Source organism: Echiichthys vipera (assembly GCF_963691815.1).
Source record: "Echiichthys vipera genome assembly, chromosome: 21".
Taxonomy (NCBI): domain Eukaryota; kingdom Metazoa; phylum Chordata; class Actinopteri; order Perciformes; family Trachinidae; genus Echiichthys; species Echiichthys vipera.
In genome coordinates, this window is record NC_139846.1 from 22,555,490 (window position 1) to 22,582,183 (window position 26,694).

General features: G+C 44.1%; 2 protein-coding genes across 2 annotated transcripts in view; one reads left to right on the forward strand and one right to left on the reverse strand.

The window, feature by feature from the left end:
* Positions 1-4,435: 4,435 nt before the first annotated feature.
* On the reverse strand, positions 4,436-9,083 carry aoc1 (amine oxidase copper containing 1; the record flags this gene model as incomplete). Its single annotated transcript, XM_083936361.1, has 4 exons — positions 4,436-4,705; positions 5,614-5,746; positions 6,699-6,987; positions 7,547-9,083. 4 exons carry the CDS (start codon positions 9,081-9,083, stop codon positions 4,436-4,438), a joined length of 2,229 nt encoding a protein of 742 aa, XP_083792487.1.
* Positions 9,084-13,903: 4,820 nt separating this feature from the next.
* The window catches only part of sspo (SCO-spondin), a gene marked incomplete at both ends in the record, with an annotated part of 88,865 nt that continues 76,074 nt past the window's right edge, over positions 13,904-26,694 (forward strand). Inside the window, 17 exon segments of the mRNA XM_083936416.1 lie at positions 13,904-13,956; positions 15,558-15,767; positions 16,311-16,393; positions 16,485-16,655; positions 16,803-17,026; positions 17,586-17,688; positions 18,904-19,062; positions 19,303-19,388; positions 19,664-19,789; positions 20,328-20,484; positions 21,814-22,066; positions 22,167-22,308; positions 22,404-22,545; positions 24,022-24,194; positions 24,319-24,537; positions 24,648-24,813; positions 25,897-26,149. Of these exon segments, the coding sequence (XP_083792542.1) occupies positions 13,904-13,956; positions 15,558-15,767; positions 16,311-16,393; positions 16,485-16,655; positions 16,803-17,026; positions 17,586-17,688; positions 18,904-19,062; positions 19,303-19,388; positions 19,664-19,789; positions 20,328-20,484; positions 21,814-22,066; positions 22,167-22,308; positions 22,404-22,545; positions 24,022-24,194; positions 24,319-24,537; positions 24,648-24,813; positions 25,897-26,149 (2,720 nt within the window).

Genomic DNA, 26,694 nt, shown 5'->3' on the forward strand with positions numbered 1-26,694 from the left:
GCTTTAATACATTACTAAACATACTGTGTGACATACAGAGAGATATTATCAGGAAATACGCCATAATTACAAAAGATACCATCAATAATTATGGAGTTTTGGCTTTATATTATAAAATTATTATTGTATTTTTATCATATAGGAGGCGGCAGTAGCTCAGTCCAAAGGTGACCCTGTGCGGACCATCCAATGGAGCGTGGACTGGTGGCTGGAGAGGTGCCAGTTCATCTCCTGGGCACTGCTGAGGTGCTGGTGAGCAAGGCACCATACCCCCAACTGCTCGGGGCGCCGATCCACTGGCAGCCCCCTCGCTCTGACATCTCTCCATTAATTGCATGTATATAGGTCCTGTCTGTGCATGTGTGTGTAACCTGAATAATAATAACAGAGTGATTTCTTCTTCTTCTTCTTCTTCTTCTTCTTCTTCATCAGTGAAGTCTCCTAAGTCACAACTCCTTCAAGGGATCGTTATGTTCTGACATGGCTTTTATAAAACACTCTAAAATGAACAGTTGGTCATATGATGACAGTGTGAAAAGATGGTGTGACGTGGAAGGCAGGAGATAAGGGCTTAAGCGTTTCTCAGCTGCCGGACATCTTGTCCAATAACACATCCCCTCAGTACAAATGTGTTTACTGTCACATCTTTCTATTATGCACCACTGGAAATACTCTGCTGTGTTCCTGAGTCATGATCACATGATGGTCGTAGCCGCGACTTAGAGGATCTCAAACAGGATGTAGTGTTGAAATATCAGTTCATTCAAACACATGTGACATTTCCGTCCCCTGGTAACACCGTGGTTTCACACAAAGGCTTAAATGAAAGGGTCCTAATCATGTATTGATGAGAACGGACGGATGATTAAAGCAAAGTCACACAACTGGATATAGAAGGGGGGGAAAAACCAAGGAAGGAAGACAGATAGGAAGCTAAATCAGAAGCCAGGGTGTGTGTTTAAATCCAGATACATTCACTGTGGGACTTTTTGGACCAATCATCACAAATTCACTGCTCTTGCAATTTACAGATAAAGCTTATTGTGACTTGGGTCGTGGGTCGTCACACTGACCATTTCACAGTTGTAAACATCAACATGCTCACAGTGCCCCAGTTTGTTCCTGTTGCAGTGTGAGCGACCAAACTCTTTGACGATCCTTGTTGCCGTGTGGCATCAGCTGACAGTAAGTTAATATGGACCCAGGCGGTTGCCTAGCGATGGAATTCCATTGAAAAAGTCTATAGAGCTAACCTGACGCCGCCAGATGGATTGATTCGCATGATTAGCATTTGCTCAGCTTATCCGTCTGGGAACTCTCCTTTGGAGATCTTTTGGGAAGGGGCGAAAATACTGGTTGCTGATTGGATAAACCATCTGTATATCACAGACATACGGGCCGAATCAACCAATGAATGACGTAATAACAGCGTCGATCCGTCTGGGAACTCTCCTTTGGAGATCTTTTGGGAAGGGGCGAAAATACTGGTTGCTGATTGGATAAACCATCTGTATATCACAGACATACGGGCCAAATCAACCAATGAATGACGTAATAACAGCGTCGAGGCAAGGTTCAGAAAGTAAACATGTCGGTAAAGGATATTCGCCCTTTTTGTAACATGAATTTACAGATGAAAGGCACAATTTCAGGTGCCCGGTTCATATTCCAACAGTAGAGAAAAAGCGTTAGCGAGCGGCTTGCTCTATAGCTGCGCTCATCTCATCGGTGGAAGCCGCCATGTTGTTCACATTAAACAGGGGCTTCTCGTTGCTTCACACTCAAAACCAGCGCTGATTGGACGTTGGCTTGGCAATCTTCTCTTAATCTACTCTGTCGCACGTTACCAGACTGATCTGTGAGTAAAATACAATGGAGCTCGCAAGATCAGGATGGTCTAGAGCAGGGGTAGGCAATTCCGGTCCTGGAGGGCCACTGTGTTGCATGTTTTAGGTTTCTCCCTACCCTAGCACACCTCAGTCTAACAATAATCAAACTGTGACGGGCATCAGCTGCTTGATAACGAGCACATCATTAGACTCAGGTGTGTTGGAGCAGAGAGGAACCTAAAACATGCAGGGCAGTGGCTCTCTAGGACCAGAATTTCCTACCCCTGGTCTAGAGCAAGTCTAGTAGAAACCTTGAGCAGGGACGTGCTGATGATAGCTTTAACGGGTTAACCTCCAGAATAAACACCAAAACAGCATAAAAGTGGTAGAACTTACAGCTTTCAGGTTTGAGCCTGTGTGCAGCAGCATGAGGCATCTTCTACGTCAGGGATTGTCAAAGTGATCCAGTAAAGAGTCGCTGTGGCTGCAGGTTTTCATTCCAACCAATCAAAAACACACCTGACTTGAATCATGCCATCACCTGAACTGTCTTCACACAGTTGATTTGTTGGACCAGGTGTGTTCTCGCTTGGTTGGAATGATAACCTGCAGCCACACGGCCCTTTACTGGATCACTTTGACACCCTTGAGACCAAAGAATTACTCAAGAGACCACCAGGGGGCAACAAAGCACCATCTAAGTCCCCAGGCCTTTTACTCAGGCCCAATCATAGTTTCTCCCCCTCGACAGGCTACCCTACAAATATCTCTTATAGAAGTATCAAAATATGGTCCAACAAGGTTTCTGTCTCGTTGTCCCAATTACCTTTTATATATTTTTTTCTTTTTGCTGCTATCCTTAAGTCTTTGCACTATGTTTAATATCATGGTACTACAATTTCTTATCTATTGTCTTGCTCAGTGACTCAATTTGACATTTTTTGGCCACTTATAACATTGTTTCTTCGTCAAATTCAGCCTTCAGGGAAAATGAATGACATAAGGGCATTGAAGTTCCCAATTACCTTTTATATATGTTTTTCTTTTTGCTGCTATCCTTAAGTCTTTGCACTATGTTTAATATCATGGTACTACAATTTCTTATCTATTGTCTTGCTCAGTGACTCAATTTGACATTTTTTGGCCACTTATAACATTGTTTCTTCGTCAAATTCAGCCTTCAGGGAAAATGAATGACATAAGGGCATTGAAGTTTAGGTGAAATCAAATTTCATACAGTTATTTGAATGTTTTTGGTGCACGTATAAACTACTACACGCCAGTTTAGAATGATTAAACTGTGTTTTCACTGCCGTATCCTAGTTTGTCTGTTGTGACGTCAAGCCCACGGTTGCCATGGGAATAGTTATAGGAATGCTTGTTACCCAGTTGACATTGTTTTTTTTTTGTCCTCTCCTCTAATGCTGCCCATTCACTCATGCGTGCATAGCTCTCATACTACCCCTCTTTTACCATGCGCACTGTAAAACATCAGCACACACTTATAAAAAGGGTTTTTAGACGCTGGACATCCTGACGACAGATTCCTCTTCCCCACTCCAAAAACACTCATCATTTACCCTTCACACAAATGGACTTTATCACTGCAAAGTCGGCCTCCTCTGACCAGTTACAGGATATATAGTTTGCTGGCTAACAAAACTGTGTTAATGAATCATTGTTTAATACAGAAAAGTACGATACAATATGATAAAAAACATGATTTATTTGGGACTTCGTTCAATCTTTTGCCTGAGAACTGTAAAGTGGCATCGCTTTATTAGGAAAACAAATATAACACACAAAGCAGTTACACGTGTTGTTCTTTATATTGTGTGCATTGTGTCATATTGTATGTAAAGTTAGGTTTCCAGGGGCGATGGGGCAGCCAGGTGGCGTCCTGGGCCGTTTGCTGGGAAGGATCCGGAATCAGGCTGCTTGCGCTGTAAGGCCTGTTTTTCTTCCCAGGAAAAACATTCACACCATGGGGCCGAGAGGAGCACGCTGAGGGACCGCAGTTTAACGTGAGCGGGGCGGATGCAGAGCATCCTGCATCCTGGATGCTCTCCGCTGCTAAACCTCAGCCATGGAGACCCAACATGGGATTAGAGGAGCTCTCATGGCCCAGTTTGCCCCACACACCGCCCCGCCTTACCCCTGACAGGTTACATGTATGGTTTGATTTGGTGTGGTGGTCTTAACTTTATCATTAAGATTAACTTCAGGGTTATAAATCTGTCTCACGGCAGGAAACATTCAACAGATACAGACGGACGTGCATGACAAATGCAATTTGCAATGTCTGCATTAAATCAATTACATTTATTTTATTTTATTTATGTCAGGCTAATTAATGAAAAGAACATCAAACAGTATAAACATTTCTCTCTTTCATAATTTTCTTCTTTATTTTTTATGATTACATGGGTTTTTATTCTTTCAGAAATTGTAAATATTTACATAAATTATCACAAGGTTGTTGTAAAGCTGACTAAAACTGATTCCAAGTGATTTTTATTTAACTGACATCCTCACTGTGCATTTGACTTGAACAGAGCAAAAATGATAAATGTATATAAAAAAGAAAAACTGCGAAGAAACCCCCTTTAGACTCCTGCATAAGTGCCATTGTAGAAGAATGGCTTGTCTGTTACACAGTGACCTACGACCTCCGGTGTCCATCTCTGGACCTTGGGCTTGCCGTCCTCCCCCGGTCGGACGATGACGGTGCTTCTCGATGCCACCGAAGGGTCTTCGTTGAAAAAGTTGAAAGGCCGGAGGAAGAAGCCCACGGAGTTGCCGGGCGTCGCCGTGTTGGGGATGTCTTCTGAGTGAGGCACATGCAGGAAGCCCACGGTCACCCAGGCGACCAGATCCTGTACACAGCAGAGCAAACATTACACCACACGTTTGAGAATAGGACACATTAGAGGTGGTTTTTATCTACTTAAAAGTGCAAACAGAAGGAAATGTCAGCATTGGTGAGTTACCATGATGCTGAGTGACCAGAGCTAATGATCTGATTGTTTTTGGAAGAACAAACTTAAGCCGACTACGTAAGCTCTCAGAAAAACTCCCCCACCCCCGAAAGGTAAACCACATTTCTCAGAATCCATTTTGAAACTTCACAAAGGATGCTGTCCGTTACTCAATTGTGACTCCACAACAGATATTTCCTCTAATCATCACTAAACCCCCAAATCTAAAAAAAGCATGTAGTGTAATGGTAACGGTCATTTAACTGCGTCTGCGGTCGGTGATCATAAGATGATGTTGTTTGATCCATAAAGGTTCTGGATAAACTTCTGCTCAATGATTCTCAACGTGTCCATACTTAGGGATCACTATAACAAAGAATATGGATTTAAAGAGTGTTCTTAAACAGTTTTAAATAGGGTTAAAAGGATATTTCAACGTTGTTTTGCTTTTTTACAACTTCCATTTTATGAGAAGTTAATCAAAACTACTGTGTCTTCATTTCATCCTGTTGAATACACAATGTGGAAATGTGTGACATGCATGAACAGGGGATACAGATGTGATATGAAACAATGTGATGCAAAACGGTACAATATGATGAAATGAAATTGTATCCTTATGCATTTCTGTTTAAGGCACTTACACACAGGTTTGACATAGAGTTACTACACATATGAAACTTCATAGACATACAAAACACATTCATTATAACTAAACATTACATCATATTCTCTGAATTCACATCTCAGTTAGAGGCACACTGATTTTGTGGGTTGGTTTCGTGTGTCTACGTGCACCACAGTACCTGGTTGACTATGTCTTCATTGTTGCGAATGTAGTCCTCAAAGGACACAACAGGTTCCCAGGGGTCACACTGGGTGTACATGCTGCTGCTGGTGCCTTCGCTATCTTTATGACGAGTCACAGCTAGAGGATACCTGCGGAGAGACAGCTCCCCCAGTCAATCCACTTTTTATATTACCTGTTATTATGACAGCTGATAATGGATTCAGGGAGAAAGTGGGCCTTTGATGTTCTACGTTGGGGGCAGTTTTAAGAGATTTTATCTACATTTGGCTGAGCAGCAGCAACAGTAGCCTTTGCTGCCAACCCACTGACTGAGTGACGAGCAACAGTTCAGGGTCTCACCTAGGCAGGGGTGAACACTCAAGTAATGGCAACATGCAGTGACTTACCCAACATTAATATATCATATATAATATTTCCCACTGATATTACAATCAAGATCATCATCACACACCACAGAAAATACAGTCCGATGACTGTAAGTATGTATTTTGTTACACAGTTACAAATTGGAGAGCTGACGAGGGACCGTCATTCACTGAAGGCCTGTAAATGGACAAAACCAGCAAGGATGTGTCTAGCAGTATGTGCAGCACTAGTGTTAACATTATGAAAGAGGGTTGCCGGTTCGAATCCAGGCTGGGGCCCTTCTGTGTGGAGTTTGCATGTTCTCCCCTGTCTGCGTGGGATCTCTCCGGGTTCTCCGGTTTCCTCCCACAGTCCAAAGACATGCATGTGCTCTTAATTGCCCGTAGGTGTGAATGGTTGTCTGTCTCTGTTCGTCTCTATGTGCCCTGTGATAGACTGGCGTCCTGTCTAGGGTGTACCCCGCCTCACGCCCGATGTCAGCTGGGATCAGCTCCCCACTAATCCTCTGTTGAGTCAATCATAACAAACTCATTGCAAACTTTGCCCAAATGCACAGGAACTAATTATTCTTGAGATCCGAATGTGTCCATACATAACCAGTATGACTGAATTTGGGGGAAATGTGTATAAGATGATGGACAAGCAATGTGAAATGGTAGCAACCATAAAAGCATATTGGGTTTTTAGCAACAAAGAGTGATTATAATGAATTACCTTGACCAACTGATGCCATTTTCCTCTCTCCAGCCTCTCGGAAGGACACTTTGGGCGTGTGAGTTAAACTGAATACGGTAACCCTTCTGGTGTCCCCATTTATTTTTCTCATTGGGATTGTAAAAGTTCACGTAACGGGGGAACTTTTTGCCAAAGCGGAAAGCAGCAGATCGCTCAGTCTTGTGCTCCGTCCTCTGGAGTTTGGACTGGACAATGAAATGCTTCGGGCTCCAGGGATTTGTGAAATTGACAGTTTTCAGATCTATTGACTCGAAGCTGTTCTCTCGACCTGTATCGCAGGGAAGGCAAAGAGTTGTCAAGAGGACTCGTCAAGGTAAACAGTGTGTTGAGACATTATTTAAAGTATTTACTTTTGCATCAGAAATCTCCATTCCTAGGATTAACTGATTAACACATAGTGGCACATAGCCTTGATCACAGATAGCCTTGATTACCCATTTCAACAGAACAGTGTCAGAGGATTGATAAGTTGAGCAATGTCAGTCTCCTTTATGACAGGTTCAAGTCCAGGTTGCAGAAATCTGGCCTGGCCACAATAAAAGACTCAAAGATAAGTTTGTCTGCCCTTCTTTCACCTTATCTTACAGCCTTCACAGCTTCAAAATACACACTATAAACACACTTTAGACCACAGTGGGGGTATACTTGTAACCCACTGCCATATAGAGTTATATAGTTATCGTTGGAGAACCCTCATATTCCACCTTGCTACATAAAGGACATACTGGACATAACACAGTGATCTTTTTTTTTTTTGTTCTATGGCCAATAAAGAGTTACTGCTTTAAAACTGACCTAAAAAAATACAAGTGTACCATTATACTCACCAGCAATATCCAGGTCCACTTTATAATGGACGAGGTGCGTGTGCAAGTTACCCAGCACATGGTTTTGCACCTTGGTACCATAGTGAAGTCCGTTAGGTGTAAAGAAAGTGGAATGAATGTATCCGGTAGCACTGACCCTCACCTCCGCCACCCCATTCTGATAAAAGACGTAGTCCCAGATGTAATCGTAGTTGTAAACAGTCGCGGTCGTCCGCAACACCAGCACAGTGTTTTCCAGCCCTCCGTAGAAGTTATATCCCCCATTGAAGTTGGAGTTGAAATGCCTTCTCAAAGGCATAGCAGTGGTCATCTCAAAAATACAGACTGCATTTTTGTGGTGCAAAGGTTTGTCTGTGTCATAGTAGTGGTAGAGGTCAACAAAGGTGGCAATTTCTGGACAGTCGATTCCAGGCGCCAGCTCAAAGGATGAGCTGCCCATTGCCCAGCCACCATCAATGTACTTTGTTTGCATGGCAGCAGGAGTATCACCAGCATAAAAGGCAATTGCTTCTTGGAGGCTGATCTCATAGGCAATTCTTTCTCCATTAAAACGCAGGTCAAAGACTTGAAGCCCGGCTGATGTGCGGACTCGGTAGGCGAAAGACCACCCAGCATATTCAACAAAGTTGCGGTCAACATGATAGCGATGCCCCTGAGGCTCAACAAGCTTCGGCCCATGTATATTAGTGGGTGTGCTGCTGTGACCCCGGGGGATGTAGCTGGAGTAAAGGTCCTTGTCGTCATGATCAGGCAGTTTGATCTTCTCCACGACTCCTGATTCATATTTTTCTACCAGCTCCTCAACACTGTCAAAGTACATGCTGTTGTACCAAACCTTCTCAACAGTCCACTTTTCTGGATCCAGGTCCTGGTGGTTGACCAGTATCTCAAACCCGATTGGGTGGATGAAATAACCCTCCACAAACTTCTGCAACAGGATCCAGCTTCTCCTCTCACCTGGACCCAGCCCGCGGGGGGCTACGTCTGAGAAAGTCAGGCAGCGGTCAGAGCAGTTAGTGAAGGAAAACCCTCCTGTGGTCTCAAACAGCAGCTTTTGAGCTTTTTTCGAGACCTTTTTGAGAAAGTCAGCAATATAGTCATATTCTACAGAGCTAATAGGCCTAGACTCAAAGCTGACAGGCCTATCCCCCTTGAATGTCTTGACTTCGTGGGACTTTGGGACTGGCAGAGGACCTACAATGTACTCAGTGACGTTGGGATTGGTCTGGTTCGCGAACTGGATGATCACATGGGCTTGGCGGAAGGGTTTGGCCTGTCCACGGTCCAGAGCTCTTAGGGCTTCATGCTTCCTTGGCACATGCAGTTCCATCAGGAAGATGCTGTTCTTCATCAGAGTCTTGCTAGAAACATCAGTGAGCTCCATCTCTGGAATACCATGCAGGTAGGCCCGGACAGCTTTCATCTCACGAACTGTGAGGTCGGCAAACATGGGAGCACCATGATGAGCCCATTCTCTTGATCTGGAAGCACTACAACCAGCCAAGAAGACCAGCTGCAGTAGACAGAGAAGCCTCATGGCTGTAAAACAATGAGAAAAGAATGACCAGCATGAATTTAGTCAATGAAGGAGAAAAAGTGGATATGATGAGTGAATCCATGCATCATTTTTCATTCTCCTAGAAAAGTCCCCAGATCTTGTATTCAACTTCCTGCCCACATTTCATTCAGTCTCCATATCCAAACTATCATATGGGTGTCAACGTGATCCAGTAAAGGGCCGTGTGGCTGCAGGTTTTCATTCCAACCAATCAAAAACACACCTGGTCCAACAAATCAACTGTGTGAAGACAGTTCAGGTGATTGATTAAGTCGAGTCAGGTGTGTTCTTGCTTGGTTGGAATGAAAACCTGCAGCCACACGGCCCTTTACTGGATCAGTTTGACACCCTTGAATAGGCTGAATAAACAAAAATTTGCAGGGTATTTGGAGAGCGCAGACCGCTTCCAAGACCATGACCCCTCTTGCAATGTTGACAGAAGTGAAGAATAATTCAACAAACAAACCGAACTGGAAACACAATCTTAGGCGAGCAGAGTTATCTCTCCTCTGAAGACTTCCACTTGATCCATTTTTATCCTCCAAAACAACTCTCGTTCAATCACCTTACCACCTGCCACTGACACTTAAATTCAACGCTGTCCTTATTTCTGCTCGCTGCTGATCTTTCTGCACTGTTTGCGCTGCACACTTACGACATTAACTGCATTTTATTTAAAAACTCCTCAATTTATCAAACAATTTGTCACATTCTGCACATTAATGAGATTTCCTAACACGCTTACAGCATGTGTTTAAGAATGTTGTTATTGAGTATTTCCATGTTTCCTTGAGAAACACTTTCAGGAACAAAGAAACAGACCAAGCTGTTATACCTGTAGTCTTCCTCTTGCCTCAAGCGCTTTAAACAAACAAGATTAATCAGTCCAGTCCGCCTGTTTCAGCAATTGAAGAAAACTCCCTTATGGAAACAGGAGTCAGTGCACTGCTGCTTATATCTAACCACCTACTTTGCAGTGACGCGGGCTGATTGGTCCACAGCGGGTTGTAAACATGATGAAATAAGGTGCCGAAAGCAAGGCAGGTTTATTTGTACGGCAGCTGTTACAATATGGTAATTCAGAGTGCTTTGCATAAGACAAGAAATGCATCAAGAAAAAGAACAACCCAATATAAAAGAAAAATCCTTTAAAAAGAGCGAAGAGAGAAGATAAAACTAGGCTGAAATAGAATCAGACAGAGGGAGCATAAATTGCAGTGCAGTGCAAGCTTTGTATAAATCACACAAATTATAATGAAATACAAGGCCTTGATTTAAAAGAACAGAGAGTCGGAGCGGATATCAGATTGTCTGGGGGTTTCTTCCAGATATGCGATGCATGAAAACAGAATTATTCTCATCCGTGTTGAGTTTTGGGAAACTTCTTAATGTGAGTTTTTTCCCCCTCTTCATAACACAGAACAGTATATTCCTTTTGTTTTGTCTGACATCAATAGCAACCTTCAGGCTTGTTGAATTTTAATGCAACTTTCTCTCAACAGTTACAGTACACATTCATTCATTCATCTTCAACCGCTTATCCCGGGGTCGGGGTCACGGGGGGGCTCGAGCCGATCCCAGCTGACATCGGGCGTGAGGCGGGGTCCACCCTGGACAGGACGCCAGTCTATCACAGGACACATAGAGACGAAAAAGAGACAGACAACCATTCACACCTACGGGTGATTTAGAGTCATCAATGAACCGAACACCTGCACGTCTTTGGACTGTGGGAGGAAAGCGGAGAACCCAGTAAAACCCACGCAGACACGTGTAGCCCTACAGTACACATGTAAACCTAAATGTAATGGTTGAGCAGGTCTGTTTTATTTATTGTACTATCATTTTGGCTATTCCTGTCACATTTACCATGCTGTCAGTAATGTGCTCTAATCTATGCTCCAGTGTGTTGTGCTGTTGTGCATTGATCGTCCCCAAAGGACTAACTTTGGTGATGGTGATGGGATTGCGTACAAACTCTCATGCACCCTACGGGAATCAATTGTGATAACGTTGGTAATCCCTTAACTTTTTATATGGCACCACCATCAGCTCAAACATTTCATTTATGACCAAATACCTCTCAAACTCATGATTCCCATCACCCAGTGCTGCAGTAATTAGCAAATGTTAAGCTAAGATCAACGTCTACAATATACCTGCTATTGTCATTGTGAGTATATTAGCATGCTGAGGTTAGCATTAGCACGCAGCATCTCTGTGCCTACTTTTTGTAATTTTTTGAACTATATCGACCTGCCTTCTCATGTAGACAAACACCTCCTGTGTTGTTTTTGACTGAAAGTGAGTCAGTTGTGTTTGCCTTAAAGTGAAATTCCGGCGTAAAATCATCTTTTTCGGCAAATACACTATTTTTTTCATATAACAACTATTAACGGAGAGATATCCCGGAGAGTCTCTAACATTGATTAGCTCGGGGCAGCACAGTGAAGGCATTAAAACAGCTTTTTTAACCACTAACGCTTCTCCTGATAACACCAAACCTCTGCAGTAGCATGAGAAGAGTCCGTACACATTAACCGAAGCATCAATGACTTTGGTAATCCACTTGTATGGACTTGGATCTGCTACCGGGGCCAGTTGGTAAGTCTTTCAAAACAATCTTTTGATAAACTCCAGGTTCACTTACTACGTTGTTGGTGCTTTGGTTAATGTGTAAGGACTCTTATCATGCTACTGCAGAGGTTTGGTGTTATCATGAGCAGCATTAGTGGTAAAAAAAAGCCATTTTAATGCGTTCAGCGTGCTGCCCCGAGCTAATCAATGTTAGGCGCGTTTGGCTGTTAGTGGCTGTCCGGGATTTCTCCGTTAATAGTTGTTACACAAAAAAAAAGGTCTCCATGGCTTATTTAATGAGTGTATTTGCCGATCAAGACCCTGGGATGATTTTACACCGGAATTTCACTTTAACTACTGAAAGAGCTGATTAAACCAAGGTCCCCCAACTTCCCATCGTGGTTCTCTGGCTTTGTTTCGTATCCTTTGTTTACCCACGCATAAAGTTACAGTGTGTTGCCTCTGCATTCTGTGTCATACACTTAAGCATGCCACACAAACCTCACATGTTATGCAGGCTGAATAAAGAAGTAGGGTTTTCTTTAAAGTCAATTCAAATATCTGTTTACACATTTTGGGCTTGATTGATTTGTTTTCGTATTATATTTAGTGGATAGTTTCATCATATATCGCAATATAACATTATTCAAGGTATTTGTGTGTCTTTAGAGACGTTCCCTCCCTGCTTGGTCTGCCCAGCTGGAGCTCGCCACTGTCGGTTCTACTGCGTTCACTCGTACGATATTGGGGACTTCCAACTTCTGACGAGTAAAAGTGCAACAAAAGGGAACGAGCAAGTCTGAATTCTGAGTCAGGCTCACTGGTTTGATCTTGGACATGAAGTCCCAGCGGCTCGTCTGCAGTTACATCTTAAAAAACCGGCCTCTAGAAACAACTATCCCAGTCCATACGGATTACAGCTTTAACTAAGATGTTTGTGTCTATAACAAACTGCATTGAAAAAAGAATTGACACATTTTAAATACTGTGCCTACGGTTCATTTAACTGGACACCGTAGCAACTTTCAAGGCCTTTTTCTCAGTTCAACACTTTGGTGGTCTTTTGCCTGGGAAGAGCTGCATATCTGCAGACTCTAACTCTTGTATCTTGTCGTATGAATGTAATATTAATATAACCTGCACCTCCATCCTCCGTCTTTTTCTCTATCCACACTCTCTCACGCCCTCTCCCCTTAAGTGATGCCGAAGCCACTGAACTAGCAAAGTGACACAGCTCATTGCTATGTCTATCAAGAAACACAATGTATGCGCGGCTACAATGAAGAGTTTGCTGGGAAGTCAATTATGACACACTGTTTTGCTCATGCCATTAAAGCCAACCCTTGTGACACACCAGTAGCTTCTCCTTCCTCTCCTCCAGGCTCAAGCTTCGGTGTACTGTGGTGACAGCTGTGTTTAAGCCTCCTCGCTCCAGGGTCAGGAGGTCAGACTTGGGATATTGGTGAGTCCAAAAGCCTTCAGTCCCCATGTCTGTTGACACACTTCATTGAATAAATTCCCCCATCATCCTTTCCCGAAACGCTTCTCTTTACAGGATTAGGCTCTGACAAACATCTCTTTCTTCTGAGGCTGAGACTCCACCACCACCCCCGCCATCATCTGCAGCGTTCTGTAACGTTCGAAGGGACGAGGTCAGTGGATGTGTCCGTCACGTCCGTGACCAATGCCTGTCCTCCCAGCTGTGACCTTGCCACTTATGTCCAATGGCAGCAGGTTCAGATGCTACGGTACATCCCATGAGTCACCCCCCGCATTTAAAACCCAGCATCTGGGGCTGCGCTCCCCCATAAGGCAAAGTGTCACTGAGGAGTTTTTCGCACACTGTTGGACGGAACAGACAATTAAAATAATGACAGAAAAAAAGAGCACTGAACCCACACAAATGTATAAATATTGATTAACAAGGCAAAGACTTTTCATGGCAAAGATTTCCCAAAAGCCCTTCAGAGGTAAGTACATGTTTTGTAAATTATAGCGGGAAGATGGGATCATAAAAATGTTTATATATTCCATTTAAGATGGATTGTTTGATTGATCACAGATTATAAGCACTTATTAGGAAGTCAGGAAGAATGTATTAAGCTGCTAAATAAGTTGGTTTTATTCATGAACCTTTGAGAAAAAAAGGATGGATTATGTTTAATTAAAAATCCGAATACACACACTTTTTCACAGGAACTTTAAGCATTAAGGAGTGGACCATGGAGACCCTACTACTGGCTCTGCTTGGACTGCAGACAGTGATGGGAATGGGGTGAGCATGATTCAGACCAGTGGCCTTATTATGGAAAATAATAATTATATATCATACGATGTGCTTCCTGGCCTATGCTGTAGGTAAGGCGGCCAATAAGGTAGCCATCCACTGATAGTTAAGCTCAGGGTTTCACTGTCTTCCACATGTATGTTTAACATATAATGTACATTATAATATACAAATATGTCTGTTGTTTTAATAGCTTAGTGCTGTATACACAGTAACAAAAGTGTATGAGTACAGGCTTAAGGCTGCCCTATACTTTACACACACATTTGGAGACAGGTTCTCATTCACTTCTGTCTTCTCACGTGTCCGTCTTTAGGATAATGGGCCCTTGGTATGAAAAAACATTGCTGTAGAGACGTATTTAGAGATGAGTGATGTGAGAAAGCTAGTCAGTTAATTAGAAATACACATTACAAAAATTTAAAGAATCAGAATCTATCCCAGGGTCTTTTTCTGCAAAATAAACTCATCAAATAAGCCGTCTTGTAACAACTATTAACGGAGATATCCCAGAAAGTTGCTAACAGTCGCTAACAGCCAAATGCGGCTAACATTGATTAGCTCGGGGTGGCATGTTGGACGCATTAAAACGGCATTTTTAACCACTAATACTGCTCATGATAACACCAAACCTCTGCAGTAGCATGATAAGAGTCCTTACACATTAACTGAAGCCCCAACACAGAGTTAGTGAACCCAGAGTTTATTAAAAGAGTGTTTTGAGAGACTTACCAATTGGCCCCTGTACCAGCTCCTCTCATAGTAAAGTCCATTCAAGTTGGTTAACAAATGCAATCCATAAAAAAGGAGCCCATATGTGCTTCGTTTTTTGTGTAGGGACTCTTATCATGCTACTGCAGAAGTTTAGTGTCTTTATGAGCAGTATTAGTGGTTAAAAAAGCTGTTTTAATGCGTTCACTGCGCTGCCCCGAGCTTATCAGTGTTAGCCGCATTTGGCTGTTAGCGACTGTTAGCGACTTTCCGGGATAACTCTGTTAATAATTGTTACACAGAAAAAAATGTCTTGATGGGTTATTTAATGAGTGCATTTGCCAAAAAAGACCCTGGGATGATTTTTAAGGGTCTTATAGTGCTTTGGATTTAGTTTGAACTCAAGTAAATGGATGAATGCACAGTTTCTTCATAGACTGGTGTGCACACAAGTAATGAACAGTTGTGGAAAATGAGACAATATTGTATAACATATATGCATGTTATAGGAAAAAAAACATTAGATTTCTAACTTTCCACTTGAGTTGGCTTCTGTGCACCAGTAAGGAACTTATATTTGTCGTATGTCATTTCACAAGAACATGGTAACTGATAATATCTTCATACTAATTCCAATGTATTTTTTATTGCCTCTTTTAAGTCATTCAACTGTCAAACCCCTTACAGTTGCACTATCTATCAACACATTGCTCACTTGCTGCATCTGTTGCTGTCTTGGTTGTGTGTTTGACAAAAGGATCTTCATGTCAAACCTCAGGATTCAGGACCTTGACCTAAACTATCTATATGTGCACAACAGAACAATTGAAAAGAAAGTATTATACTAAGGACGTTAAATCATATGTATGGTGCTCCAGACACTGGTGTGAACGCACGGTGGAGGAAAGAGTGGAGCGAGTCCTTTCCCCCCGTCTGCAGCTTGAAGTGAGCTGTTCCGAGGTGTATCAGTACAACACCCAGGGATGGAGGCTGGACGTGGACAGGATGCGTGTCAAGCACGGGGGTGACGATGGCATCGCACTGTACTACAAACAACAGGGTCCGAAAGCATCCTGTTACTTGTTCAAGTGAGTGAAAAGTTGAATAATTGTCAGTTCATCTTCATCTAAAAGGTTTGAAGTTCTGGTTAACAGGATCATTCAGGGTGTGCTCCGTTCATTAAACTCGTTTCTCTTAAGATCACAAGCATTTCCGCAGCATTGCTCATGGAGCTCAAATTGAAAAAGCCACCTTGAAACCTTTGCAGTGATCACATTTGCTACACTGTTAAATGTGCTGTGGTGGGAATGTGGTGAGGGATCATGTCCTTGTTGCTCCAACAGTGACTCCTGTTGGTCGGTAAGGGCACACATGGTGGTGGTTTGGTGTGGTTGAGGGGGAATAGCATGAACATATGTGCATGTTACACCCTCCTGGTGAAATAACTTGACAAAGAATCCAGTGCAGGAGGGATTTCCTTTATAAAAGTGTGACATTTCTAATATAACTTGTTTTTAAAAAAGGTAGCTCGGGCTCGGGCAATGCGTCTGGCAATCTGGCTTTAATCAAGGCATCTGTATTATACCATATCATAATATTGACTTTTCACCTGGTGTGTCTGTTGATCTCAGACCCCCGGAGATGGAGAACCAGATGGTGAACAAGACAGTGAGGACATGCTGTGAGGGCTGGGGAGGACGACGCTGCTCTGATGGTGAGGACAAGAAACCAACAAATAGTCCATAGACTACATTCACGTCCTTGCTCCCTTTTCTAACCTTTTCTCTGTGCCCCCTTCCTCCCAGGAGTGGGTGTGCGAGGCCAGTGCTACTCCACGTGGAGTTGTGAGGACTTCCCTGGAGTTCATAACTCCTCTCTCATGCCCATGGAGCAGTGCTGCAGCAGCCAGTGGGGGCTGAGCTGGAGGAATGCCTCCGACCAGACCTGCTTGTCTTGCACCTACACTCTTCTTCCTGGTCAGAGAGCACCGACTTTATTTCTCGAAATCCATCAAAATCTTTCTTTTTAAAAGTATTTTAAAGTCCACATATGCTCACTGGTGTTAATCCATACAGCAACGTAGCATAACACTACCTCACACGCTACCTCTCCCTCCTCTCCAGACTCCCAGTCCACCCCTCTGGTGCGTGGTGGTCTGTTGGGTAGCGTCAGGGTGCCTCAGAGCTCAGCCACCTGCATGTCCTGGGGAGGAGCCCACTACCGCACCTTTGACAGGAAGCACTTCCACTTCCAGGGCAGCTGCACTTACCTGCTGGCCTCATCTACTGATGGCACCTGGGCAGTCTACATCAGTACAGTCTGTGACAGGACAGGAGCCTGCAGTAAGGTGCGACATATGACAAATTCCAACGCTGATGGAGTTCACGAAGCGGCATTATTAGTGAAATATTTTTGAACTTTTCTAAACTTTTCCCTGTTGCCATGTAGCAGCAGTTAATATACATGAAGATTAATAGTGTAAAGATAATGATATTGTGGAGATTAGCTGGGTGCCGACCTATGCTTACCCTTGTTCCCCGGGTCCTATGTTCCCCGCTCTGTTTGGACTGGGGAAAGGGTCCGATGTTCCCCAGTCCAAACAGACTGCTTTTCACAGAAAGGGTCCTATGTAAGGGCCTATGTAGACCCTAACACTACCCTCAAACCCTGATCCTGACCCTGACCCTAACCGTAACCCCTAACCCTAACAAAATGCTGAATCAAATCAGTGAAGGCATAGGCTCATGCGACTGGGGAACATAGGACCCGGGGAACAACGGGATGTTCCTGATTAGCATTAGCTTAAAGTGCAAGTGCAAAGAAAAGGCTGCTGGTTTGTGATGGACATGTCTACATATAAGTTGTTTTGTAACTATGTACATGTTCCTGTGTCTGTCTGTTTTTAGGCTTTGAGGATGATGCTGGGTCTAGATTTGGTTACAGTCCATCACAAGAACTTAACACTGAACAACCTCCCGGTTCAAAATGGAGAGCCCCTCTTCCAAAACGGTAAACTTTTTTCAGCTGTCAGTAAATCAGCTGTCAGCTGTACATTTCATGTGTGATATTGTTAACAGGGCAACATGAGATCAGGTTGAAATAAAAGAACATCCTTCCTGTGCTCATACGACACGGTATCAAAGACTGATAAATTAGAGAGAGGGGGAGAAGTTCAGCCATCCGTGAGGAACTCGGAGTAGATCATCTCGGAGTAGATCATCTAGTAAGGATGAACCCTGGGCACCTCCCTAGGGAGGTGTTCCAGGCACGTCCAGCTGGGAGGAGGCCTCGGGGAAGACCCAGGACCAGGTGGAGAGATTAGATCTCCACACTGGCCTGGGAACGCCTCAGGATCCCCCAGTTAGAGCGTTTAATGTGGCCCGGGAAAGGGAACTTTGGGGTCCCCTGCTAGAGCTGCTGCCCCCTCAGTCGACCCTGGATAAGAGGCTGAAGATGAGATGATGAGATGAGATCTTTAGATCATATTGCATGTTTATGGTTTTGACACTGAAAAGTCGACAGGGTACAGAAATGGATGTGTTACATTAACATTACTGCCACCAACAGCACTGTGTGAGATGATTATGAATTAATAATGCTAACATAAAAGTGAAATAATACCTGAATACCAGTCACTGAAGAAATAGTCCAATTAAACGCACAACAAGCCGCATTATTAGACCGATATTTGGATGAAAAATTCCCCATAAGGCACTCACACATGCGTCCATCGAGTCAGCTGAGTATTCATTGCACCAACAACGCAAATAACACGGGCTGACATTTTTTAATATCTTGGTCGAGCGAGTAAAAAAATACGGGCGCTAGCTTGGCTCATGAGTCTGTGCAGGATGTCCTTTGTCACACTACTGAGGGTTCTCTCTGACCAATCAGTGGCCTGCTGTGTTTTACCTTCACCTTCTACCATCAGCTCACTGAACATACACACACACACACACACACACACACACACACACACACACACACACACACACACACACACACACACACACACACACACACACACACACACACACACACACACACATCAGGTCCTTTCCACAATCTTTGCCAACGGTAAACCAAAGAAAGTTGTGTCGAGTGGAGTCGAGCCGTAGCATGCATTGGAAACACAGCTTTTACCTTCACTGGAAATACTTTTCACAACAATCACAACAATAGTGTAGAGCGATGTAGGAATTATTTTTTATTAATTTCTTACAGGAGTGAGTGTTCTGTGGCTGGGTGACTTTGTGTTCGTGGAGAGCGGCCTGGGGGTGCGAGTGAAGTTTGACCTGACCAACACGGTCTACCTGACAGTGACCGCCGAGCACCTGGCAGCCACCAGGGGGCTCTGTGGAGTCTACGACAACGATGCTGACGGTGCGATGCAACTGTGCACAAACACACACACACACACACACACACACACACACACACACACACACACACACACACACACACACACACACACACATACTCACAAACTGTTGTCAGGTTCTGTTTTTTACTGTTCTCTGCTCCTAAGTTTCTCTTGATTTCACGTATTTAACCTTAAATCTCTAAGATTTCATTTTACTCACCTGTGCAATGCATTGGTAACACATTTGTGTCTTGCCACAGATGATTTCACCACCATGGGTGGAACTGTGTCCCAGTACGCCGCCAGCTTCGGCAACTCATGGAAAGTTCCTGACCAGCAGAATGAAGTACTGCACTGAATGCATTGAATGAGTATTTCATTTTTTTTTGCAACATTATAGCTTCTTGTTACCACCATTGCTTTTCTCTATGAGACATCCGTATATATGATCTCTGAATACATACAATACAACACAAAGCAAAGCAACCGCAGGAGGAGATAAATTCTTTAGCTGCTGTTTCTGGTGTGAATGCAGAGTTGTGTGACATTTCTACTGTATTGACAATCAATGTCAAAGTGCCCTCTGTGACTGAGCCTCTGTGTGTCCCGTGCTTCCCTCAGGGCTGCAGCGATGCGGCTGAGCTGGGCCACAGCTGCGATGTCTCAGGAGACCCCGTTCTACGGAGGCAGGCAGAGTCAGTGTGTCACAGACTGCTGGAAAACCCCTTCACACACTGCCACCGCCGGGTCAGACACACCTGATGCTCATTACAGCCGCATGGCATTACCAATGTGCTTTAATCAAATCCAAGTGAATGCAAAGTCTGAAGTGAGCTGTAAATCAAAATGCTCCTGAAAGTAAATCATTACCCGGTGTCAATTGTTAGAGCACGCCTTATCTCACACGCTGAAATGAATGAATAAGTGTAATAAAGTTCTGGTTAATAATTTATAGGTAAATATATATCTCTACCTCTCTCTGGCTTTACTGCTACCAATTATTGGTACACTTGTTATTTACCCTGCTCATGTATTTGGTAAAGATTCTCCCTTATACCTGTGCCTGTTTTGCATCATTGCACACAAAGCACATTCATACCTTGCCTCTCAGTGAGCCCCCATTATCATTACTGTATATATATCCCTGTTGATAAAAGCCACCATGTGCAGGGTTTGTTCATTTGTGACTTTGGAGACACCTCTTCTTATTTTGCACGTTAACTGACGCTGAGGTGCACTATTGAACGACCCAGGAGTGATACGTTTGTGTCTTTGTGTCTTTCAGTTGGACCCCGCAGCGTACGTAGACACCTGTCTCTACCTGTACTGTAGCCTGCCTCCCAAAGAGAGGGATCCGGCCGTGTGTGACACCCTGGCCAGCTACGCCCGAGAGTGTGCTCAGCAACATGTCATTATAACGTGGAGGACAGCCGCCCTATGTGGTAATGAAATATAACCATTATAGCATCCTGTTGGCTGTGTGAGCAAAGCAATGTTAATATGCACTGTGAGCAATCGCAAGTTTCATATAAAATCCAGTTTTATTCGTGTTAGAGGCTGTTCTCATTCACTATTCCTAAATATAACTATGAAAAGCATTTCTGTATTTCGCGTACTGTGAAGGCATCAGCCCATTTTTCCATCAGTATTCAGTTCCTTTAACATCCTCAAAGAAATTTCAGTCAAAAGCAACTGGACTGGACAAGAGGCTTCATCAGTTCATGTACGCATCTGACCAGACTGGGACTGGACCAGGACCAGGACCAGGCTGTGACTGGTCCAACTATCTGGTGTGGAGATCCAGGTATTTAACCTCTCACAAGGCCGATGATGTCACTGGAACCCTTTGTGCTCCAGGTGCTCCAGGTTAAATACCTGGATCTCACACCAGCTAGTTGGTCCAGTCCCAGCCTGGTCCTGGTCCTGGTCCTGGTCCTGGTCCAGTCCCAGCCTGGTCCTGGTCCTGGTCCTGGTCCTGGTCCAGTCCCAGCCTGGTCCTGGTCCTGGTCCTGGTCCAGTCCCAGCCTGGTCCAGTCCCAGTCTGGTCCTGGTCCTGGTCCTGTCCCAGCCTGGTCAGATGCGTACATGAACTGATGAAGCCTCTTGGATGAGAGGTGAAACGTCTTCCTAGACAAATAACCAAGTCCAGTTGCTTTTGACTGAAATTGCTTTGAGGAGAACGACGACCTGGACCAATGAGAACATTCACAGGCTTGTTTCTTTAACATGTTTATATGGTGTTTTTTATGCTACGAGACATATCAAGTGTGATAAGCAGTCAACACCAGGGCTGAGCATTTCCACCTTGGAAGTGCAGTGCATCAATGACGGACGCAGATTCAGAGACTCACGCTTTCATACGTCACATACCCAAGGAACCAATCCTGTCAACCTGTGGCTGGGATATTCCATATAATTAGCATTACGCTCTGGTATAATGAAGGGCGTCAGAGGTGAAGCGTTGCATTGGTAGCAAGCTACAAGCTAAGTTACACTAGTTTTAATGAGGGCAGATGGCATATAGAGAGACATGAGCAGTCAGGTCGGTGTGTATAACTATATATACTGTTTATATATATAACTCTATAATAACAGTGTGGCCAGGACCGAAATCTCTCAATGAGGAAAAAGAGGAGCGTTTATTTTGCTTTTTTTTACTTCTTTTGTGGGAAAATCATGTTAAATAAAAATATCAGTCATAGCAGAGTATATTTTCACACTTCAAAACACTTTAAAAATGCATAACCATCAGTATGGTCTTCTCTTTCCAGGTCGTGTCTGTCCCAGAGGTCAGGTGTTTTCGGACTGTGTCTCCTCCTGTCCCCCTAGCTGTGTCTCTCTCCAGCCCCCCGGGCCTGCTGCGGCCATGGGCCAGTGCAGAGAGGAGTGTGTGGGGGGCTGTGAGTGTCCACCGGGCCTCTACCTTCACCAGGGACTCTGTCTGAAAAGAGACGATTGTCCTTGTTTCCATCGCAGACGCACCTACCAGTCAGGGGACAGCATACAGCAGAGATGCAACACCTGGTAAAGGGGGAACTGTTTGTGTGTCTCTTTTTACCTTTTCCTTCTCTGTCACACATCCATTATTCCTCTTCTGGCTCTCCACCCCTCTGTTTGCTCTCAGTTTGTGCAGAGCAGGCCAGTGGCAGTGCACTGAGGAGAAGTGCTCAGCCCAGTGCAGCCTGATGGGGGCGCTACAGGTGACCACCTTTGACAAAAAGAGGTATTCACTACAGGGAGGAGACTGTCCCTTCACTGCTGTGGAGGTGAGATCCCTAACATGCAACGGTTGCATTCACGGGATGCGTTTGTGTGTTCGGCAGCCATGTCTCCTCTGTGCTTATGCTCTGTGTGCGTTTAGGACTTTGTGGACAGGAAGCTGGTGGTGAGTGTGCGCTGTGGGCAGTGTACAGCGGGAGGAGGGCGAGGTGGAGAAGGCCTGGGTTGTCTAAGGGAGATGTCAGTCACAGCACTCCGCACCACAGTCACCATCACAGACACTGGTGAGTTAGTTCTGACTACTTGTGTCTCTCACAACAGCAGTGTTAAATCTTTACGCTTTAACAGTTGGGGCAGTAAACATGACTAACATTAAAGCTCCTATGTGTATAATTTTCAGGGCATATATGTATCAGTTATTTTTAATAACTAATGGTCACTAGCTAATGGTCACTTGTAGTGACAAAGTTGACAAAGCATGCACATCCAGACGATAAATAGTGCAGGCTGGAACCTTTATGACTTGTCCACCATTACCACCATGGTGATGTTTTAGTTTGCACAGCCGCCAAATTCTAACCATAACACGAGATCAAGCGAGAATCGTGTTCACACTGCACATGTAAACCATCTCTGGCCAATCAGCGTCCTGTGAGGAGCTACTGGCAGTTGAGGGGGGGAGGGGGGGAGGATGGCACGAAAGGCGGCTGCTAGTTGAAAACAACGATGGTTGATCTTCAACAGAGGTTAGCTTTGATGCTAAAATGGCAACGGTTTGGATGAAGAGTTTTTCTTCATTGCGAGAAGAACAGCTTTAATGTGGCCACTAAAATTGTAGTCTGTCATGACAACAAGGTTCTTGACATGGGTACTCCAGTCTATCACAGGACTCATAGAGACAAACAGAGAACCATTCACACTCACATCTACGGGCAACTTAGAGTCATTAATGAACACCTCTACGTCTTTGGACTGTGGGAGGAAACCGGAGAAAACCCACACAGACACAGGGAGAAGATGCAAACTCCACACAGAAGGGCCCCAGCCGGGACTCAAACGAGGAACCCTCTCGCTCTGAGGCGACAGTGCTAACCACCACACCACCTAAGATAATTATTTCAGTTTCATCTTTGTTTGATTAAAAATTATTTTTTGTTGCATACTTAACATGTTGCTCTAGTCCATTGTATTAAAGGACCTTAAACAAAATAGACCTCCTCTGAAGCATTACTTACTTATATGATGGATCTATTCAAATATTCATGTGTATAATTATTTATATTTTGATCCTATTTATTGTATCTATGGCAATCTGATATTGTATCTATTCGATGGATTAGGACCAGGTGACCTATCAGGTGTCTTTGTACTCATTGTTTGTCTGAAGAAGGGAAGTAACGCTTAAGATATCACCTTGTACGTATAGTTTCATGGGAGTATCATCTAGTATGTGGTATGCAGACTCTCTCTCTTCTCTGTTCTACACTACCCACAGAAAATCCCCCGACTCTGCAGCTCCCTTCACTTCTATTGAGCTTTCTTAGCATCTTACAGCACATTGTTTTAATTTTCATCTCAAAACTTTATGGTTTTTGTTCCCTCTTTTAATGCAACAATGCTGCTTTTTACACATAATTGAATTTAATGAATGAGAATGATTAGTGAGGACTTCTAAAACTTAACTTTCTATTGTAAGAGTTCCTTGTTTTGAATGTGTTCACTGCCCTCCTGTTGCTTACAGCTGGTGTTGTCCCTTCCAGGTACAGTGACATTGAACGGCCGGAGGGAGCTGTTGCCTGTGGTGACGGGGGACCTGGTTGTGCGTAGAGCCTCCTCTTCATTTCTCCTCATCCAGACCTTTGGAGCCCAGCTGCTCTGGCACCTAGATGGACCCTTGGCCCTCATCACCCTGCAACCTGGCTTTGCAAATAAGGTGACCCTCACACCTCAAATGGTTCTTTCACTTGTGTTCTTTAAGTGGTTCAAACCAAATTTGAACTACAGAACTTGCTCTGAGTTATTTGTTTAAGCTTAATAGTGTAAATGCTGTATCCAAGGTGCGCGGCCTGTGTGGAACACTGACCTGGAACCAGCACGATGACTTTACCACCCCGGAAGGAGACGTGGAGAACAGTGTGTCATTGTTTGCAAGCAAATTCACAACGGAGCACTGCACCCTACCAGGAGGAGCTCCGAATGACCCCTGCACCACATACGCCCAGAGGAGACAGTACGCAGAGACCGTGTGCTCCGTCATACACAGCCCTGTCTTTCAGGTAGTTTGCATTGAGTGTGTTAAATGTCCTTTTTCTGCCTGGAGTGACTTCATGTTGGTCTGTCTCCCTCTCGTTTATTAACACATCCACTTCCCTCTCTGATTTTGTAGGTGTGTCATGACGTGGTGGAGAGGGAGCCCTATTTCCGACTCTGTTTGTCAGAGGTTTGTGGCTGTGCTCCGCAGAGGTCCTGTCACTGCACCATCCTCACTGCCTACGCCCGACACTGCGCTCAGGAGGGCGTTGCTGTCCACTGGCACAATCACACCTTCTGCCGTAAGTTAGGAGGCCATTGGCCAAGTGCATGGATAGATTACTGAATGAGCCTACTGGGCTCAGGCCAAAGTGTTAGGGCCCCCCTGGCCTTCAAAATCACTCAAAGAGAAATGTACCAACCAGGAAGTGACTCAAAATGACAACTACAAGTGATACAAACACCCCAAAGCAACTACAAAGAGGCCACAAAGAGACTTACAACCATGAAAGGGGGGAAAAACAGTCACACAGAGACACAAAACAACCACAAAGTGCCACTAGACAACCACAAAGTACCACAAAACAACCAACGTAACACAAAACAACCACAAAGAGACACAAGACGACCACACACAGACAAAAAACAACCACATAGAGACACAAAACAACCCCACAGAGACAAAAAACAATCACAAAGTACCACAAAACAACCAACGTAACACAAAACAACCACATAGAGACACAAAACAACCCCACAGACACAAAAAACAATCACAAAGTACCACAAGACAACCACAAAGAGACACAAAACAACCACAAAGAGACACAAAACAACCACACAGAGACACAAAACGACCACACAGAGACACAGAACGACCACACAGAGGCACAAAACAACCACAAAGAGTCAAAAAACAACCACACAGAGACACAAAACAACCACAAAGAGACACAAAACAACCACACAGAGACACAAAACAACCCCACAGAGACAAAAAACAACCACAAAGAGACACAAAACAACCACACAGAGACACAAAACAACCACAAAGAGACACAAAACAACCACACAGAGACACAAAACAACCCCACAGAGACAAAAAACAATCACAAAGTACCACAAGACAATCACAAAGAGACACAAAACAACCACAAAGAGACACAAAACAACCACAAAGATACAAAAAAAACCCCAGAGTAACACAAAACAACCACAGAGAGACACAAAACAACCACACAGAGACACAAAACAACCACACAGAGAAAAAAACAATATTAAAAAGTAACACAAAACAACCACAAATAGACGTGCCTGTGCCCAGAGGTCTCATAAGCCGCCCATGGTTAAGTTGTGTACGCTGTCCCTCTCTTCTGCCCTCCCAGCCGTCCAGTGTTCAGGGGGTCAGGTGTACCAGGAGTGCGGCCGTGCCTGCGGGGGCTCCTGTTCAGACAGCTGGAGCTGTGATGCCGGTGATGGTGGAATGGGTCTTAGGATGTGTGTTCCAGGTTGCCAGTGCCCACCCGGACTAGTGCAGGACCACCAGGGTCAGTGTGTGCCCATCACTATGTGCCCCTGTGTCCAAGGAGACCAGATGTACCGTCCTGGGGCTGTTACTCACAACAACTGTAATACCTGGTATGTACAACAACATGTGGCTGCGGTTTTACAAATCTCTTTAAATCAGGTTCTCCCTGACTCACATACCCCCGTTGGTCATGTCACGTTTTTAAAGCATACTTTATTTAAACATTTTTACTGACACTGCATGTTTTAGGGTTAAAATGATACAGTTTACTTGATACAGTCAAAAAAATGACACATTTAAAAAACTAAGGCTATAACAAACCCCAGTTAAAATGTTTCTAGTTGCTACTTCAGCTCATTTCATAGAACTTTCTTTGACTCTTAATGGAGGAATACTACATCGCTGCACGGATGTAGTTCTCTTGCATTAAGGATCGCAGACTGACTCAAACTCAACTCTGCAATCGATGAAGCAACAACTGATCGACACCAACAAACAAATTACAGTAAATCTGCAGCGTAGTAATAAATGCATGGATTACTCTCCCTCTCCCCCTACATAGGAAAGACAGGAAATGGGGTGAGAGAGAGGGGGAGAAATACAACAAAGGGTCGCTGCCTTGAGGACCTTCAGCCTCTTTACATGGCGCGACTGC